General features: G+C 45.1%; 1 protein-coding gene and 2 long non-coding RNA genes across 5 annotated transcripts in view; 2 read left to right on the top strand and 1 right to left on the bottom strand.

The window, feature by feature from the left end:
* The window catches only part of BLVRA (biliverdin reductase A), a 28,956-nt gene extending 13,255 nt beyond the window's left edge, over positions 1-15,701 (top strand). For all 3 annotated transcript variants that reach the window (XM_081165219.1, XM_081165220.1, XM_081165221.1), the window contains 4 exons: positions 120-217; positions 7,546-7,653; positions 8,053-8,224; positions 11,645-15,701. In XM_081165219.1, coding sequence (XP_081021345.1) covers positions 120-217; positions 7,546-7,653; positions 8,053-8,224; positions 11,645-11,918 — 652 coding nt within the window. In that variant the 3' untranslated portion in view covers positions 11,919-15,701. The remainder of the gene's footprint in view (positions 1-119; positions 218-7,545; positions 7,654-8,052; positions 8,225-11,644) is intronic.
* On the bottom strand, positions 224-4,489 carry LOC308570428. Its single transcript, XR_014001170.1, has 3 exons — positions 4,362-4,489; positions 1,719-2,603; positions 224-786 (listed from the first exon to the last, which is right to left on the bottom strand). It is a non-coding gene; the product is annotated as an uncharacterized lncRNA (long non-coding RNA).
* A 548-nt stretch (positions 15,702-16,249) lies between the features above and the next one.
* The window catches only part of LOC308570432, a 175,216-nt gene continuing 174,701 nt past the window's right edge, over positions 16,250-16,764 (top strand). The window contains exon 1 of the long non-coding RNA XR_014001175.1: positions 16,250-16,445. This is a non-coding gene — a long non-coding RNA (uncharacterized lncRNA). The remainder of the gene's footprint in view (positions 16,446-16,764) is intronic.

Here is a 16,764-nt window from a genome sequence, read left to right as displayed (position 1 = left end):
ATTTATTTTTAGCCACCCTGCTGCTGGGAATAATTTGGAAAACACCTAGGAAAGGTGCTCTGAGCTTCTGAAAGTGCAAGATGCATAAGTGTAACGCATTTCATTTTCTCCTTTGTAAGGATGTTCCTGGAGGCTGGGAAACATGTCCTTGTCGAGTACCCTTTGGCGCTGTCTGCAAAGGAAGCACATGAGCTGTGGGAGTTGGCAGAGCAGAAAGGTATTATGCAAAACCAAGGCTGTGCTTGTTTAAAACAGTGTGTGGCACCATGGCTCTGCTCCTTTGTAATTTAAAGTGTGTGTCGCAGGGCAGCACAGTTGCAAAGGTATCCTGTCCTGTATGGATAGTTACGCAGAAAGAAGAATTTGACAAGTACTGCTGCTGCTGCTTCTACTACTGCAGCATCACAATGGGAGAAATTATATATGTCAAAGTTCTCCTTTCTTCTAAACTATTAGAGACAAAGGAACTCTGCCCTGGTCCCTCCAAATTAACAGAATGGGAGTGGGGGGACATCTCAGATGAGGAACAGGTGTGGTACAAAATGGAAAACTATGGAACGCTGTGCTGTGCTGCAAGAAGTTTGTGCTCTTGGACAGAGACAACCACTTTACTGCTTCAGTTTCTAAGAAAGGTATAAAGTATGTGTCACCTGGGGTCCAACCCTACCATTAGGCAAAATGAGGCAACTGCCTCAGGCAACAGATGTTGAGAGGCAATGGCAGCACCTCTCTCAACGTTTCTTCAGTGTTCCCTTCTGTTGGAGAATATACTACTACTCTACCTCTCTTTTAAATCAGAACTAGTGAAGGCGGTGAAGGTCCTGTGTGAGTGTCTGGAGGCGGTTGGAGGATGGATGGCGGCTAACAGATTGAGGTTGAATCCTGACAAGACAGAAGTACTGTTTTTGGGGGACAGGAGGCGGGCAGGTGTGGAGGATTCCCTGGTCCTGAATGGGGTAACTGTGCCCCTGAAGGAACGCGTGCGCAGCCTGGGAGTCATTTAGGACTCACAGCTGTCCATGGAGGCACAGGTCAAATCTGTATCCAGGGCAGCTGTTTACCAGCTCCATCTGGTACGTAGGCTGAGACCCTTCCTGCCCACGGACTGCCTCACCAGATTGGTGCATGCTCTGGTTATCTCCCGCTTGGACTACTGCAATGCGCTCTACGTGGGGCTACCTTTGAAGGTGACCCGGAAACTACAACTAATCCAGAATGCGGCAGCTAGACTGGTGACTGGGCGCGGCCGCCGAGACCATATAACACCGGTCTTGAAAGACCTACATTGGCTCCCAGTATGTTTCCGAGCACAATTCAAAGTGTTGGTGCTGACCTTTAAAGCCCTAAACGGCCTCGGTCCAATATATCTGAAGGAGCATCTCCACCCCCATCATTCTGCCCAGACACTGAGGTCCAGCGCCGAGGGCCTTCTGGCGGTTCCCTCATTGCAAGAGACCAAGTTACAGGGAACCAGGCAGAGGGCCTTCTCAGTAGTGGCACCCGCCCTGTGGAACGCCCTCCCATCAGATGTCAAAGCGATAAACAACTACCTGACATTCAGAAGACATCTGAAGGCAGCCCTGTTCAGGGAAGTTTTTAATATGTGACATTTTAGTGTATTTTTCATCTTTGTTGGAAGCCGCCCAGAGTGGCTGGGAAAACCCAGCCAGATGGGCGGGGTACAAATAATAAATTATTATTATCATTATTATTATTACTACCACTACTACTGTACTACTGCTAACAACAACAATAATAATAATAGTACCCCGCGCATCTGACTGGGTTTCCCCAGTCATTCTGGGAGGCTTCCAACATATATAAAAAATAACAAAACATTACACACCAAAAGGCTTCCCTATGCAGGACTCCCTTCAGATGTCTTCTAAAAGTTGTGTAGTTCTTTATCTCCTTGACATCTGATGTGAGGTCATTCCACAGGGTGGGTGCCACTACCACGAAGGCCCTCTGCCTGGTTCCCTGTAGCTTCACTTCTCACAATGAGGGAACCGCCAGAAGGGCCTCTGTGCTGGATCTCAGTTTCTGGGCTGAACGATGGAGGTGGAGACGCTCCTTCAGGTATATAGGGATGAGGCCATTTAGGGCTTTAAAGGTCAGCACCAACAATTCAAATTGTGCTCAGAAACATACTGGGAGCCAATCTAGGTCTTTCAGAACGGTGGTATATGTTCCCAGTGGCCACTCCCAGTCACCAGTCTGGCAGCTGCATTCTGGATTAGTTGTACTTTCTGAGTCACTTTCAAAGGTAGATCAAGCAGTAGTCTAAGCATGAGATAACCAGCACATGTACCACTCTGGTGAGACACTGTGCAGGCAGGTAGGGTCTCAGCCGATGTACCAGATGAAGCTGGTAGACAGCCGCGCTGGACCTGTGCCTCCATAGACAGCTGTGAGTCCAAAATGGCTCCCAGGCTGTGTGCACCTCGTCCTTCAGGGGCACAGTTACTGCATTCAGGATGACAAAGTACCTCACACCTGCCCACCCCCCTGTTGCCCAGAAACAGTATTTCTGTCTTGTTGGGATTCAACCTAAATCTGTTGGCTGCCATCCATCCTTCAACGGCCTTCAAGATGTTCACTGCCTACTTCCGGGTTGGCGCCATCGCCCAATGGCGGACTCCCTCCGAGCTCCGGAGGGGGTCTGCTCGGCAGGGGCTGGGTCCTACTGCGCCGGCGACGCAGGGACCCTTAAAAACCATGGGCACGGAGCCCGTGGACATGGGTGACTCGGCTGGCACCGCTAGCGCCCTCCCGACTCGTGAAGGAGCCTTTTTAAAAGCTTCGGATCGGGTACCGGGGAGTGGCGTGGTGCTTTGAGTCTACCGCTTCCCCTGCCGAGCGCAGCCGCATGCCATTCGACGGAGAGCGCTGGCTTCTTCCATTGGAAATTCGGACTATCAACAACAACCCGTGAGTAATTGGGAAACCGGGTACAAAAGGAGAAAAAAAGAAATTTTTTTCGGATTCGGCACGAGCGGGGGTGATCTAAAAAGGAAGTCAGTCCCCCCCTGATTGTAAACATTCTAAAACAAGGACTGGGTAACCAAGATCGAAAGAGAAGTTTATTGCTGATAAAAATCATTAATTCCACGATGGGAAATTACAAGAATTGTGCTGGAGGCGAAGAGTGGAGGGTGAGAGGGAAAATGCAACCCCCCCTGGGAACCGGGGCGATTCATAGAGCCTGGCGAAGAGAGATGGAGACTTTGACAGCTGTCAAAGTAGCTGTCAAAGCTGGAGAATATAAAGAGGACTTTGTTACAAGGAATTTGCTGGCTAATTCTGTTACAATTTGACATAATATGGATATAAACTGTCGGAAAATAAGGAACAACAATTTGACTTTTGGATTAGAGGATACAAAGTTACTGCAATCCCCCTAGAGGGGTTTCGGGACATTACAAGTGGTCGTACGTGGAAAATTACTCTGGGATTGGCACAGGACTTATCTTCTGGGAAAGCTGCAAAACTGAAATAGTATTTTGTCTACAGAGGTGTTTACATTAAAAGGAGACAATAGAATTTTCTATTTAAGAAAGGAAGGGACTGGACGTAAGTTTTTGTTCCTGAATAACAAACCTCTGTAGAGATACCAGATCTCGGAATAAGAAAGTTTTAGCAGCTGAACAAGACAAGAAACCTGAGAAAGTAAGGAATAAAAAGAACAAAGGACTAACTACGACACGGAAAGAACAATGGGGGGAGCAACAAAGACCAAGGAAATTAAAGGACTCTATTAGACTGGATTTTTGAAGTTAAACATCATTAAAATAAACAAATTAAAAGAAAACCGGCAAGGTGGAATGGGAAAAAATTTGGCCATGGACTTGAGACCTCCAGGCTGACAACATATAGACTGATGGACATGGGGAATTCAAACTGGGGAAGGGAGGGGGGAGTTTTGGAATCCAAAGGCTATGTAACCAACTTTTTGAATTTTCTTATATTTTTTATCTTCTATTTCTTTATATAACTTTTGTATATCATGGTATTTTGATTTGACATGTTTAAAAAAAGGGAATTCGTGGAAGGAAATTGGGGCAGATCTTGGGGAAAAATCTTTTTTTTTTCTGTTAAAGATGAGGGGCGATGGTAAGATTGTATAATTTAAATTGGTTAATGGGTTAAACATATTAGGTTTTAAACTGGGAGTGAGAACTTGTGGAACCAAATTAATGAAAGGGGAATATAGTCGGGAGGGGGAGGAGGGAGTCCTAGGAAAGAAGGTAACGAAAGTAAGGTCTTAAATATATTTCTATCTTTTCTATCTTTTCTTTTCTGTTATATTATTGGAAACTCTAATAAATATGATTTCTTTAAAAAAACAAGATGTTCACTGCCTTCACTGGTTCCGATTTAAATGAGAAGTAGAGCTGAGTATCATCCACATACCAGTGAACACCCAGCCCAAATTCCCTGATGACCACACCTACTGGCTTCACATAAGATAATTAAGATAATTTCTTATTTATACCCCACCCATCTGGCTGGGTTTCCCCAGCCACTCTGGGTGGCTCCCAATCAAATATTAAAAACACAATATAGATGCTGACAAGTTTTGTGCACCACATGGCCTGTCCTGACCCGCCCCTCCCTCAAAAAAGCTAGCCTTCTGCAGCAACAGAGGATGCTGTCCCATTGCAGTAAGGTACTGCATGTGGAATTTGGAGGAGTCGGTGTAGCACCACCTTGTACTCCATATACCGTATTTTTCGCCCTATAGGACGCACTGGCCCATAGGACGCACCTAGATTTTGGGGGGGGGATAAAGGGGAAAAAATTTTATTTCCCCCTCCCCCAGGCGCGGGGCCCCCAGAACAGGATCCAGAGCGATGCCGAAGCTGCGTGCAGCTTTGGCATGGCTCTGGGAGCTTGCGGGGCTGTAGGAGGGGGAAGCCCCCCGCCAGCCTTCTAACCAAGTTGGGGGACAGCGGGAAAGGCGTGCTGCGCCTCCCGCTGTCTCCTGAGTTTGCGGGGCTGGCGACGGGGAGGAGCAGGCTTCCCCCCCCCCGTCAGCCTTCCAGCCAAGTCGGGGGACAGCGGGAAAGGCGCGCTGCGCCTCCTCGCTGTCCCCCGAGCTTGTGGGTCTGGCGGTGGGGCTCTCCAGGCTTCAGCGAAAGCCTGCATTCGCCCCATAGGACGCACACACATTTCCCCTTCATTTTTGGAGGGGAAAAAGTGCGTCCTATAGGGCGAAAAATACGGTAAGGCTGCAAAATGTCTTGGGTTGCCCCTGATTTCACCATTCCTAGGAAAAAAAGCAGGGGGAAATTCCTTAGTTCATTCTCTTTTGTTACTGATTTTTATTATTTATTAAATTTGTATACTACCCTTCATCTGAAGATCAGAGGGTGGTTTACAACATAAAAATAAAACATGAGAACACAAAATACATAACAATAATGAAAAAAACGAGAACAAACCACAAACACATTTTAAAGGCCATAGATTGTTTAATCATCCAAAGGCCTGGTTATAGAGAAAGTGCCAGGTGAGCCTCCTGGGGGATAAAGGTAAGGACCCCTGATCATTAAGTCCAGTCGCGGATGACTCTGGGGTTGCGGCACTCATCTCACTTTGCTGGCCAAGGGAGCCGGCGTTCGTCCGAAGACAGCTTCTGGGTCATGTGGCCAGCATGACTAAGCCGCTTCTGGCGAACCAGAGCAGCACACGGAAAAACTGTTTACCTTCCTGCCGGAGCGGTACCTATTTATCTACTTGCACTTTGACATGCTTTCAAACTGCTAGGTTGGCAGGAGCAGGGACCGAGCAACGGGAGCTCACCCCGTCATTGCGGGGATTCGAACTGCTGACCTTCTGATCGGCAAGTCCTAGGCTCTGTGGTTTAGACCACAGCGCCATCCACGTCCCCTTGGGGATATCTCCTTAGGGATAGCATTCCACAAATGGGAGCCACTGCAGAAAAGGCCCATTCTCATGTTGCCAACCTCCAGACCCTTCATGAAGGAGGCATGCAAAGAAGGGCCTCAGGGTCCAGGGTGGTTTATATGGGGAGAGGCATCCTTGAGCAGTTGTGGTCCTGAGCCATTTAAGGCTTTATAGGTCAAAGCCAGTACTTTGAATTGGGCCCAGAAAGTGATTGGCAGCCAGTGCAGTTAGGCCAGGATTGGTGATAAATGCTCAGACTGTCTTTCCCCGGTGAGCAACCTGGCCGCCAGATTCTGCACCAGCTAAAGTTTCCAATTCTTCTTCAGAGGCAGCCCCATGTATAATGTCACAGTATTCTTGCCTAGAGGTTACCAAGTGCACAGACAACAGTAGTTAGGCTATCCCTGTCCAGAGAGGGGTGCAGTTGGACCACCAACTGCAAAGGACCCAGAAGTACCCCCAAGCTGTGTGCCCCCTCCTTCAGAGGGAGTTTGCCCCAGTCATCTGATCTAGGGCCCCAGTCTTATCTAGATTGAGCTTCAGCTTATTGACTCTCATGCAGTCCTTGACCAAGGCAAGAGAGTGGTCCAGCACGTCCACTGCCTCACCTGAAGATGTAAAGAAGAAATAGAGCTCTTTAAGAGTAGCAGTCTTTCACCCACACTGATATCAGTGCAAATAAGATCCCACACTTTCAAAAAGTGAAAAGCTGGTGTAGTAATACAGATAGCGCAGTGTGGAAGCACATTGTATTTTGGAGCAAGTCTGCACAATGTCTGACCCACCAACCATCTAAATTGTGTTCAAAAACAGGGACGTTTTGCAGCACCTGATGGGGTACAGTAAATGGCTGATAAGCTGTTTGGCACAGGCTGCCCTGGCCTGCTCTGTACCTTCAGGGAAGGTAATTTCATTCTCATGTATATATACCCCACCTTTTTATCTGATGGACGAAATAGTTGCTTAATTGTTTTTTTCTGTTTTTAGCCATTTTTATCCGTAGGATGCCTTAAATCCTACTAGGGAAAAAGGCAGGATATGTATGTATGTACAGTGGTGCCTCGCAAGACGAAAAGAATCCGTTCTGTGATTCTCTTCGTCTAGCGGTTTTTTCGTCTTGGGAAGCAAGCCCATTGAAGGATTAGCAGATTAGCGCTTTTAGCGGCTTATCTGCTGATCGGATCAGCTGATAAGCGGCTTAGCGGCTTAGAAAAAGGGGGGGAGGGGAAAAAACCCGCAGGAACTCGCAAGACATTGTCGTCTTGCGAAGCAAGCCCATAGGAAATTTGTTTTGCGAAGCACCTCCAAAACGGAAAACTCTTTCGTCTAGCGAGTTTTCCGTCTTGCGAGGCATTCGTCTTGCGGGGCACCACTGTATGTATGTCTGTATGTACAAACAAACAAACAAACAAACAAACAAATAGTGCAGCCAAGAAATGGAATGCGTAGCTACTTCCTTGGTGTAGGGTTCCCAGGTAAATTACTCAAGGGGAGATTTTATGACTTTACTAGCTATGTAGTAAGAAGGTGCTCAAGGCGCATAGCTTCTCTCACACTGGGCACTGACAACCATGCATTTGAACCTGATGCCATTCCCAATTGTTGATCCTTAAATCTCATTTGTCTCCATGGCAGGCAAAATCCTCCACGTGGAACATATTGAACTCCTGACTGAGGAGTACAAGCAGCTGAAGAAAGAGGTGGCAGGGAAGGAGCTTGTGAAGGGAACCTTGCACTTCACAGGTCAGTTGTTGGAGACTGTCTAATTTAATGCAGTCTGACCTGCTTTGCAGCAGCCGGTGCTTCAGACGTCATCAACCCACCCATTTCTGGAAGGAATGAACGTGGACCAGGCCTAGATTCTTAGCCAGTTTAACCAAAGATTCTAGGCCTACCTCTTTGCTGACTGCACTGGTTTTTCTATTTACAAGTATTATTTATTGTAAGAGAGCTTTAAAAATGTGGTTCTGTCCAGCCCCCAGCTGCAGTTTGGACTGGCGCAGTCCATTCTACTGTCTGTTGTACAAACAGACCTGGTCTTTGAAATTATTCTGTCTATTTGATAGTATAGCGAGTCCACCCATAGGTAGAATAGTTCTTTTTCCAGCCATGTGTTCAAAGTCCTCTTTCTCATTTCTAAAGGTGGTGCATTGGATGAGGAACGCTCAGGGTTCCCAGCTTTTAGTGGGATTGCTCGCCTGACTTGGCTAGTTGATCTGTTTGGGGACCTCACTGTTGTCTCTGCCACAAGGGAAGAGCAGAAAGAGAGAAATTACTCCAGAATGACTGCACAGTTTCAGACTGCAAAAAATAGGTTGGTATAATTGAATTCTAGAAAATGTTGATTAACCACAATAATATTTCTCCTGCTGGCTTACTCAACCCTCAGCCAAAATAATCTCTGCTCAGGCAATCTAAATTTTGCACCAAGAAAAGGACGAGGCAGGAGCAAATTAGCTGTGAGCATCTCTCTAGGAGCTTGTATGCTTGGGTATATGCTACGGCATAATTTGGCTTTGTGCAATGTGCAAACCAGACCAATATCTGTTTAATTTACAAACCACTGTCGCATATGCTCAAGGTAGTGTACAACAAAACAAAACCATAATATTGAAATGAACACAATAAACAGTTTACACTTTCAATCTATAATACTGCCCTAGTCTCAATAAATTATTTCCTCTGCATCTGTGACATAGGGCATGACCACAATTGGACAGGCATTTGCTGGGAATCATGAAATGGTTTTGCTTTGATATCCTGGGTGATATTTTCAGAACTGGAACCAGTTGTAATTGCTCCTACAAGTCAAATTTGCCATTGTCTTCCTACTTTTCTAGGTCGCATGTGGCCTGGTTTGTTACCTGCGCTGTCAACCACCTTTGTTCTACTAGGCTTATCACATGTTGTGTGCACCTCTGCCATGTGTATCCCAGTAGCTTTTGTCTTTGGTGTAGTCATTCGTCTAAGATTAATCTGCTAGGAATGGCAGCATTGCATAACAGTCTAACTATGTTGGCTAGCATCATATCCTAGCTCCACTGGCAAAAATCTCTCATGGAGCTGGAGCCAAGGTCTCTCTCCAAAAAGGTCACTTAAACTGCCTGTGGCTCAGCAGCAGCATGGCTCCCAAAAAAGTAAGCCCTTTATCAAATAGCATAGATGGGAGTTTGTAACTCTGAGCAGACAGTGTTTAACTTCTGAAAAAGAGCACGACTGATTCCGGTCCACTTGAAGATAATGCTATATCCTCTGCCACCTCACAAATGTATATTAGCTGGCTGTGCTGAGGAGGACTCTGAATAGTGCTAGACTTGGAGTCCTTTTTCTATCTGTATGTCCTGGGCCAGGGCTGTAAGCAGCCCACCCCCACCACCCCCATTCTGTCCAAAAGAAAAACAAAGGGGAAGCGACAAAAGGCATTCTCCCTCAGAAGATGTAACAAGGAGTGCCTGCACACGTGTTTTCTGCAAATGACCAAACAGATGATGCAAGGAGAGTCCAGGTCTTCCATCAATATTTGTGGCAGCAAAACAGAGTTAGCAACTATGCTGACTGGTTGAAAAGCTGCCACTGCTGTGGGTTTGGTTTCACTGAGTATTTGGACAGCTGTTTACACAGAGCCGTCAGTATTAAATCTTGTTACTTGTTCTGTCATCTTTTATAGAAGAGTGGAACCTGCAACAAAAGGTTGCAGTTTATCCTCACCTCCTTGTAGGAGTGCTCTTGTTCAGGATTCCTTCCATCCATTTCATTTCATACAAAACATTTCAGGTCCACACATTTCCTTGTTTTTCTTTTCCAGCTGACAGTCAATATTGTCTGGCTCTTGAGCACATTCATTTTTCAGTGGACATGTTTGTGTGTGTTTAATGTTTGTTCTCTTTTAGTTTTGCAAGACATGAGATTTCCCTAAGCATGCTAATACCTTCCTCTTAGTGGCCTCATTTGGCCCACAATCCTGTTGCCACTTGCTACCTGAGATCACTATTAGGAGTGGCAACTAGCCTGTGTAGCCCGGCCTCAGGTGTCCAGGAGGGGGAATTCTGGAAAAATGTCCAGGATTTTTAGGTTGATTACCTAAAAAAAGTTCAACAACTTTGAATTTCATTAAATATGCTCAACAAATTTTGTGTCCTGAATTTTACTTCTAGAAATATGACAGCCCTAGGTATAGCAGCGCAGAAATGAGTTACAATCAAGCTTCTCTCATTTGGGGAATGAAACTTCTCAGGTTGGGGATTGGGAAGGCTGCTGGGTAAAATCAGACATATGGCAAGAGACAGGAGGCAGCTGTGAACTGCTGGCAAGTGATAAAGCAAGAAGACTGGGGAACATTGACTAGAGAGCCAAGGCTTGTTAGATCTGGGCTTGAGAATCTGGCAGGGCAATTATGCCAGGTGTGTCTTCTGTGGATGTTGCAACATTGTGACCCTGCAACCCAAAGGGGACAAGAAGGGTCAGAAAAGCAGAGGGGAGAGGTAGGGGTTAATTTCACGGATTGAATTGGAAAGCTGCAGCCTTCAGAAAAATGCAGTAATTTGGTAACTTTTCACAAAAGATAAAGAACACCAGCAGGTGGTGCTAGAAGTGGCAGCAAGTGTTCAAATAATTTTAAAAAATTGTCCAGTAGCACCTTATAGACCAAGTAAGTTTGTTCTGGTATAAGCTTTCGTGTGCATGCATACTTCTCCAGTTCAGTTTGCCATTTATATGCTTTAATAAGCTGCAAGTTATTTTTCAATGTATGTCTTCATAATTTGCTGCATATACAGAACCACCTGCAGCCAGCTTGCTTAGGATGGGGAAATTCCCTCTGTTGTCTTTTCAAAGCCAAAGACATCTGTGCAAGCCGCTTCTGGGTGTCATGCAGCCCTTTTAGCATTTGGCTGCTCTGCATAGTGTCCCAGGTCTGTTCCCTTCCTGGGCCAGGTTTCCCAGTGATGCAGTTCCATTGACATGGGTGGATTTGCACTAGCTGAATGTTTGGCCCACTCTCATTTATGTCCGAGTTGGTTTTAAGTGTGGGCTGGATGTGGACAGACTCAGTAAGTCTTTGCTGGAATAGAGAAATAGAGCATTTCTGACGCATCCCTGAATTGGCTGTGAGTTAGGCAGAACTACTCTTGATGTCCTTCTGGGTACCTTGAGTGGGAAAAATGGGGTCAGAAATGCAGCCTGAGTCTTAACACAAGCTTTTTGTGAATTTGTTCTTAGCTTTTGTTATCTCTGAAATGTTATTAATGAGGAAGATGAGAGTGGCTTATTAAAAACCTGCTTGAACTTTATGTAGCCATTTTACTGCATTTTTAGTATATAAAAACAATTAAAACAACAACTCCTCCCTATATGAGCACTTTGTGGCCTTTGCCACCGGAGAGCGTTCCCCAAGTGTTAAACTAAGATTTGAGCATTTCTGATGTTTTATTACAAGTGTCGACATAGCATTATAATATGCCAGCAAAGCAAAATGCATTTCTCATACCATTACAAGCAATAATTATTTTGGGTTTACTTACAGAAAACCTGTGACCCACTTGCAGAGCCTTCAGGGCCCACTTGCAGGTGGTGACCCACAGCTTGGGAAGCGCTGTGCTAGAGAATAGCACTCAATATTGGAGGGCACTTTCTGACCTCCACGACACACTTTTGGCTTATTATGAGGTCTTCATTTGCAGCCAGCCTCTGAGATGGTTGACTTGGTTTCCCTTCCTTTTCCGTCTCCTTTAACCAGGCCCCTGACTTGGATTGAAGAAAGGGCACCCGGGATGAAGCGGGACAAGGCCATCAACTTCTGCTTCACAAACGGGTGCTTGGAGAGTCTTCCCGAGGCCCCCCGCTCACAAGTTGGCATCTTCATGCAAGACCTGATCCTCTTTGCCAAAAAGCTTTTGGGCCAGGCCTCCCAAGAGGAAGTGGTGGCTGAGAAGAGGCGGATTCTGCTGTGTCTCGACCTTGCCGAAGAGATTCAAAGGCTCTGTGAGCGGCCAGCAAACATCTACTCTTGAATCTGCTTGGGAGTCGGGGGCTGGGCTGCTTAGAACTGCTGCTGCTGCTGCTGCTGCTGCTCCTCCTCCTCCTCCGGAAATGGTTCTTTCTTCCATTCCCTTCTAACTTGCCAGACACTCCATTGTGACCAGTAAGACTTTTCTAACAATTTTGGGCCAGTCCAGGTTTCCCATGTCCTTTACAGGTTTGGTTTAACCTGGCAAAAGTGAATAGTGTACCACTTTTGGCTTGCCTTAGTGAAGGAGTTGGCAAAATGTAGCCTTCCAGCCCTTCAGACCTTCTTTTCTTTCCCCAGGACATACCTTCTCCCTGGCCATATTCCTTCCCCCCAGACCGGCCGGGCTTTGTGCCCTCCATGAGGAGTGCTTTTGCCTGGGTAGAATGCGCTCTTGAAGTCTGGTAATACTTCTTGCTTTGCTTGGGTGGAAGACAAGAGGTGTAGGCACATGTGTTGCCTGCTGTTCAGAGGTAAAATACATTTATTCGCTTCCTCTACTTTACCTTTGGCCTTGCCCACCACTGGCATGGGTCTCTTCTCTGAAAGCACCTTCTGACAACAGAACTACAGATACAGAAAATGACAGCTCTATGTTGCATTCCCTGCCCCAATCTACAGAATGTTTAGTTGGACTTAATTTGTGTTGTGTCTTCAGCCCACCTGTCTCTTTGGCTGTTGCTGGGAGGGCTGAGGAAAAGATCCTCAAAAATCTTGCTCTGCGTTACTGGAAGCAAGAGAACTTTCTATGTGGCTGCTATTTCCTGTATCGTGTTTAGTTCTCACCCATATTAACTAGCTGACAGACAGGTATATGAGCTGTGGAACTACTTCCATGAACTTATGGCTCAGTTTTAACATGGCTGGAGTTAAAAATCTGCCCTCCAACTGGGTTTTACACTTAATTGCCTTATGCTGAATTGGAACTTGAGATTTCAGACCTCATGCTTTGATCCAGCTCCTTTCTGAGACTGATTCCGTCTTAACCTGCCATAAAGCAAGTGGGTCTACTCTATTTTTGTGAGGAGAGTGCCTCCACATGGTGGTAGTGATCATAGCAGGTGACCTGCTTGTTCTCAGGCTGTTCTTCTAATATAAATACCAGTTGTCACCATGTAGAGGCATATTTGTGAGAATCACCACACAAAGTGGGTCAAGTTAGCCTTGCGATGTTTCTGCTACATCTTGTATTTGGAGTAGCTCTTGGTCATTTTCCTGTCCCTAGAAACGCACAATAAACTCTGCTAATATTCAGTTTGAATTTGAATATATGCGGGGGGGGGGGGAGTCTGAGAAGAACATACAAAACCCATTTGAAGTGTTAGAAATGATAGATTCAGTGACTGCATAGCAAGCAATCTCGCCTGGATCTAAAAATTGATTTGCATAACGTAGACCTGAAATTATTTTTGGTTATATACAGTAGCTATAGAAAGTACAAGAAAGAGGTTCATACTCAAAAGTATACTGAAAGAAGATTGTATACTGAAATTTCTGAGGATTATGCCTTTCATTTAGCACAGTGCTGTGTTATTTCTGCCCATGATAGTCTTGCATCTATTTTGAAACGGCAAAACATCTCAAGCGCTATCGTCAAAGTAAGATTTTTGGAAAGTCAATTGTTCTATTTCACTTGGGATTCTCTAAATAAGATGGCATTTCAGGATCCTTTCCGTAGTTCCAATCAATTCAGCCATTTATAATTACTGCTATGTTCTTGTAAACACTGACTCGCAAATAGGAGCCTAAATTTATATTCATTTTAAATATGGAAGCAAACTTCCCAATATTGGGCTTGAAATGCTTGTGGTCACAAGATGGAAATTTGTGCAACCAAGATACTGTTCTGTGTCTCAATAGAATCATAGAATTGCAGAATTGAGAGTCATCAAGTCCAAACCCCTGCAATCCATGAATCCAAACATAGGGTCCCCCATCCAAAATGAAACCATACTATACCCTGCTTAGCTTTTGCAAATGTGCCAGCACGGGGGGGGGGGGGGGTTGCTGCATGTGGGTGTTCTGTGGCATTTATTGACTTATCAATAAAACAGCACCGCATCTTTGTGAAGGGAGCAAGGTTGGTTGTTTTGCTTCTGTCAAGTCCCTGTGGCTGATTGTGAGACTAGCATGTGCAGAACGAAACTATTTGCACTTGGGAGTACTACACCAAAACTGCCTCTCAGCTGCTTTGCTGAATGGTTTTGGTGCTAGTTTGTCGCTGCCCCTGCCATATTGCTTTGCTTCTGATGAGGGCCAATCCAATGTTATATTGCCTGAAGCAAAACCAACCAACCCAATGGCATCCACTCTCCATTGATTATTATGGGGTACAGTTGCTGGGAAACTCTACTGTGCAATAGCCTTACTGTACCCTACAGGTTTGATCTGTCTGTCGCCCAAGTCTGCTGCCTTGTGGTCAGGACACTGCTGTTTCTAACTTAAGGGAAAGCCTACCTAAATTGTAGTACATGTGACCCTTAAAAGTACTTTTACTGCAAATTCTGTTGCTGGGCTATCACTGGCTCCTCTCTTTACTCATAGAAATGGTCTAGAGGTGTACAGTGAGTGACATGAAAAGTTGAGGAGGACCATAGATCTGGGCTGCAACATATTCTGTAATCTTGAAACTCTCTTTTTGAGATAACAGAATTTTCCCTATATGCTGTGCTTACAGTGTTTTGTTCATGCTAGCAGACAATTCTTTTTTTAATGGCCAAGATTCTATAAACTGCCACTTAGTGTAAACTTTATAGGGCCAAAATTATTGTTATTGTTTATTTAATTAATTTCTATACCGCCCTGTACCTGAAGGTCTCCGGGTGGTTCACATAAAATGAAAGCCATTGGCCCGAATCAAAGGGAGCTGGGAATTTTCACGATATAGAAATATTTTCCCATTCCCCTGCCCCTCCCAAGGAAGTGAAGAAAGTCGGTTGTTGCCTTGGAGTTTTAGTATTACTTACATGGAAAAGTGTAGTGCATTTGAGTTGGATCCAGAGTAAGGCTGAAAACCCTATACCCAGTTACCAGGGAGTAAACTCTATTGAATTTAGTAGGATTCAAAGAAAACATGTATAGGATTACACTGTTTGTTAGTGCAACATGAGTGCCATTTAAACAATCAGGACAAGTTCATAATGACTTAACTCTTACTGATTTCTCTTGGAAGAAAGTTCTGTTAACTCACTCTGGATCCAGCCCCTTGTTTTTTGGAAAAATACTGCAGTTTTTACAAACAAACAAAGGGCCTTTTTATTTTAATTTTTAAGACACAGTATATATAACTGATTTTTTTAAAGAGAGAGAGAGAGAGAGAGAGAGAGAGAGAAATCACTCACATTCTGTGATCTTCAAAGATGGCACCTAAATGCTATCATATGCATGTTCACTCAGAAGTAATTCACATTTATCTGGGAGTAAAACCCATTGCTTTATGGAGGGCTTATTTCTGTAGACATGCATAGGATTGCATTGGAAGCAATGCTAGACAAGAGTTAAGTGGAAGGTTGTTGCTGCAGTTATCTTTGTCCAGTTTAACTATATTTTATTGCTGATATGAATAGAACTGAAGGAGGCAAATTGTTGGTCATTGTATGCCTTTAGTGGCCGCCTCAGTTTTTTGTTTTCAGAAACGCCTCTGTTTCCTTGGAACCCTTTATGTGATGCACTGAAATGCCTTGATGCATGCCTCAGAAACATGATGTTGTTGATACATTGTGCTATAAAGTATGCTGGTGATTATTGTATGTGCTGCCTTGACTTTAATAAAGACATCTGAGCTCAATTTACTCTTTCATCATTTTGTTTTCCTTCCTTCATTTCTCCTCCCCGCAATCTGGTCATCAGATGCGTCTTGCTTTAAAAGTGCTAATGCTCTAAATTGCGGGACAATTTTCCTAATATGCTTAACGGAGAACCCCACTGACTTAAATCATAGTCCTATGTACCGTGCAATACTAAACATGGTGTATGTACTGTACCTTTCCCAAGTACCTGTGTCTGACTCTGAAAATACAGGTGTTAATCCTGTTTAGAGAGAATCTGCCTGTTTCATAAGGGTCCTGAGATTTACCATATTTTTCGCTCTATAAGATGTACCTGACCATAAGACGCACCCAGTTTTAGAGGAGGAGAACAAGAAAGAAAATACTCTCTACCTCTCTGTGCTGCGCCTCTCCAGCAAAGCAGGAGGAGAAAGGGAAGGGGCTCCGTTTCTCTTCCCGCTTCGCTGAAGGGGCGTGCGCAGCTTTCCCTCTCTGCGCAGTGCCTCTCCAGCAAAGCGAAGTCAGAAGAGCAAGAGGGATCGCTGCGCAGCAAAAGCAGCGCTCCCTTTTGCTCTCCTGGCTTCAGCGATAGCTGCCCAGCCTGCATTCGCTACATAAGACACAAACACATTTCCCCTTACTTTGTAGGAGGGGGGAGTGTGTCTTATAGAGTGAAAAATACGGTATGCTGTTTTATAGGCCAAAACCAGCATCTTGAATTGGGCTTGGAAACAAACTCTGATGCCTCTTGCTTGTCAGGACATGTGAAAAGGGTCTAGGAGTCTTGGTTGACCACAAACTTGACATGAGCCAACAGTGTGACGCGGCAGCTAAAAAAGCCAATGCAATTCTGGGCTGCATCAGTAGGAGTATAGCATCTAGATCAAGGGAAGTAATAGTGCCACTGTATTCTGCTCTGGTCAGACCTCACCTGGAGTACTGTGTCCAGTTCTGGGCACCACAGTTCAAGAAGGACACTGACAAACTGGAACGTGTCCAGAGGAGGGCAACCAAAATGGTCCAAGGCCTGGAAACGATGCCTTATGAGGAACGGCTAAGGGAGCTGGGCATGTTTAGCCTGGA

Source organism: Podarcis bocagei (assembly GCF_964188305.1).
Source record: "Podarcis bocagei genome assembly, chromosome: 12".
Lineage (NCBI taxonomy): Eukaryota > Metazoa > Chordata > Lepidosauria > Squamata > Lacertidae > Podarcis > Podarcis bocagei.
The sequence above is the reverse complement of the archived record's forward strand: the minus strand, read 5'-3'. Positions and strand labels throughout refer to the sequence as shown.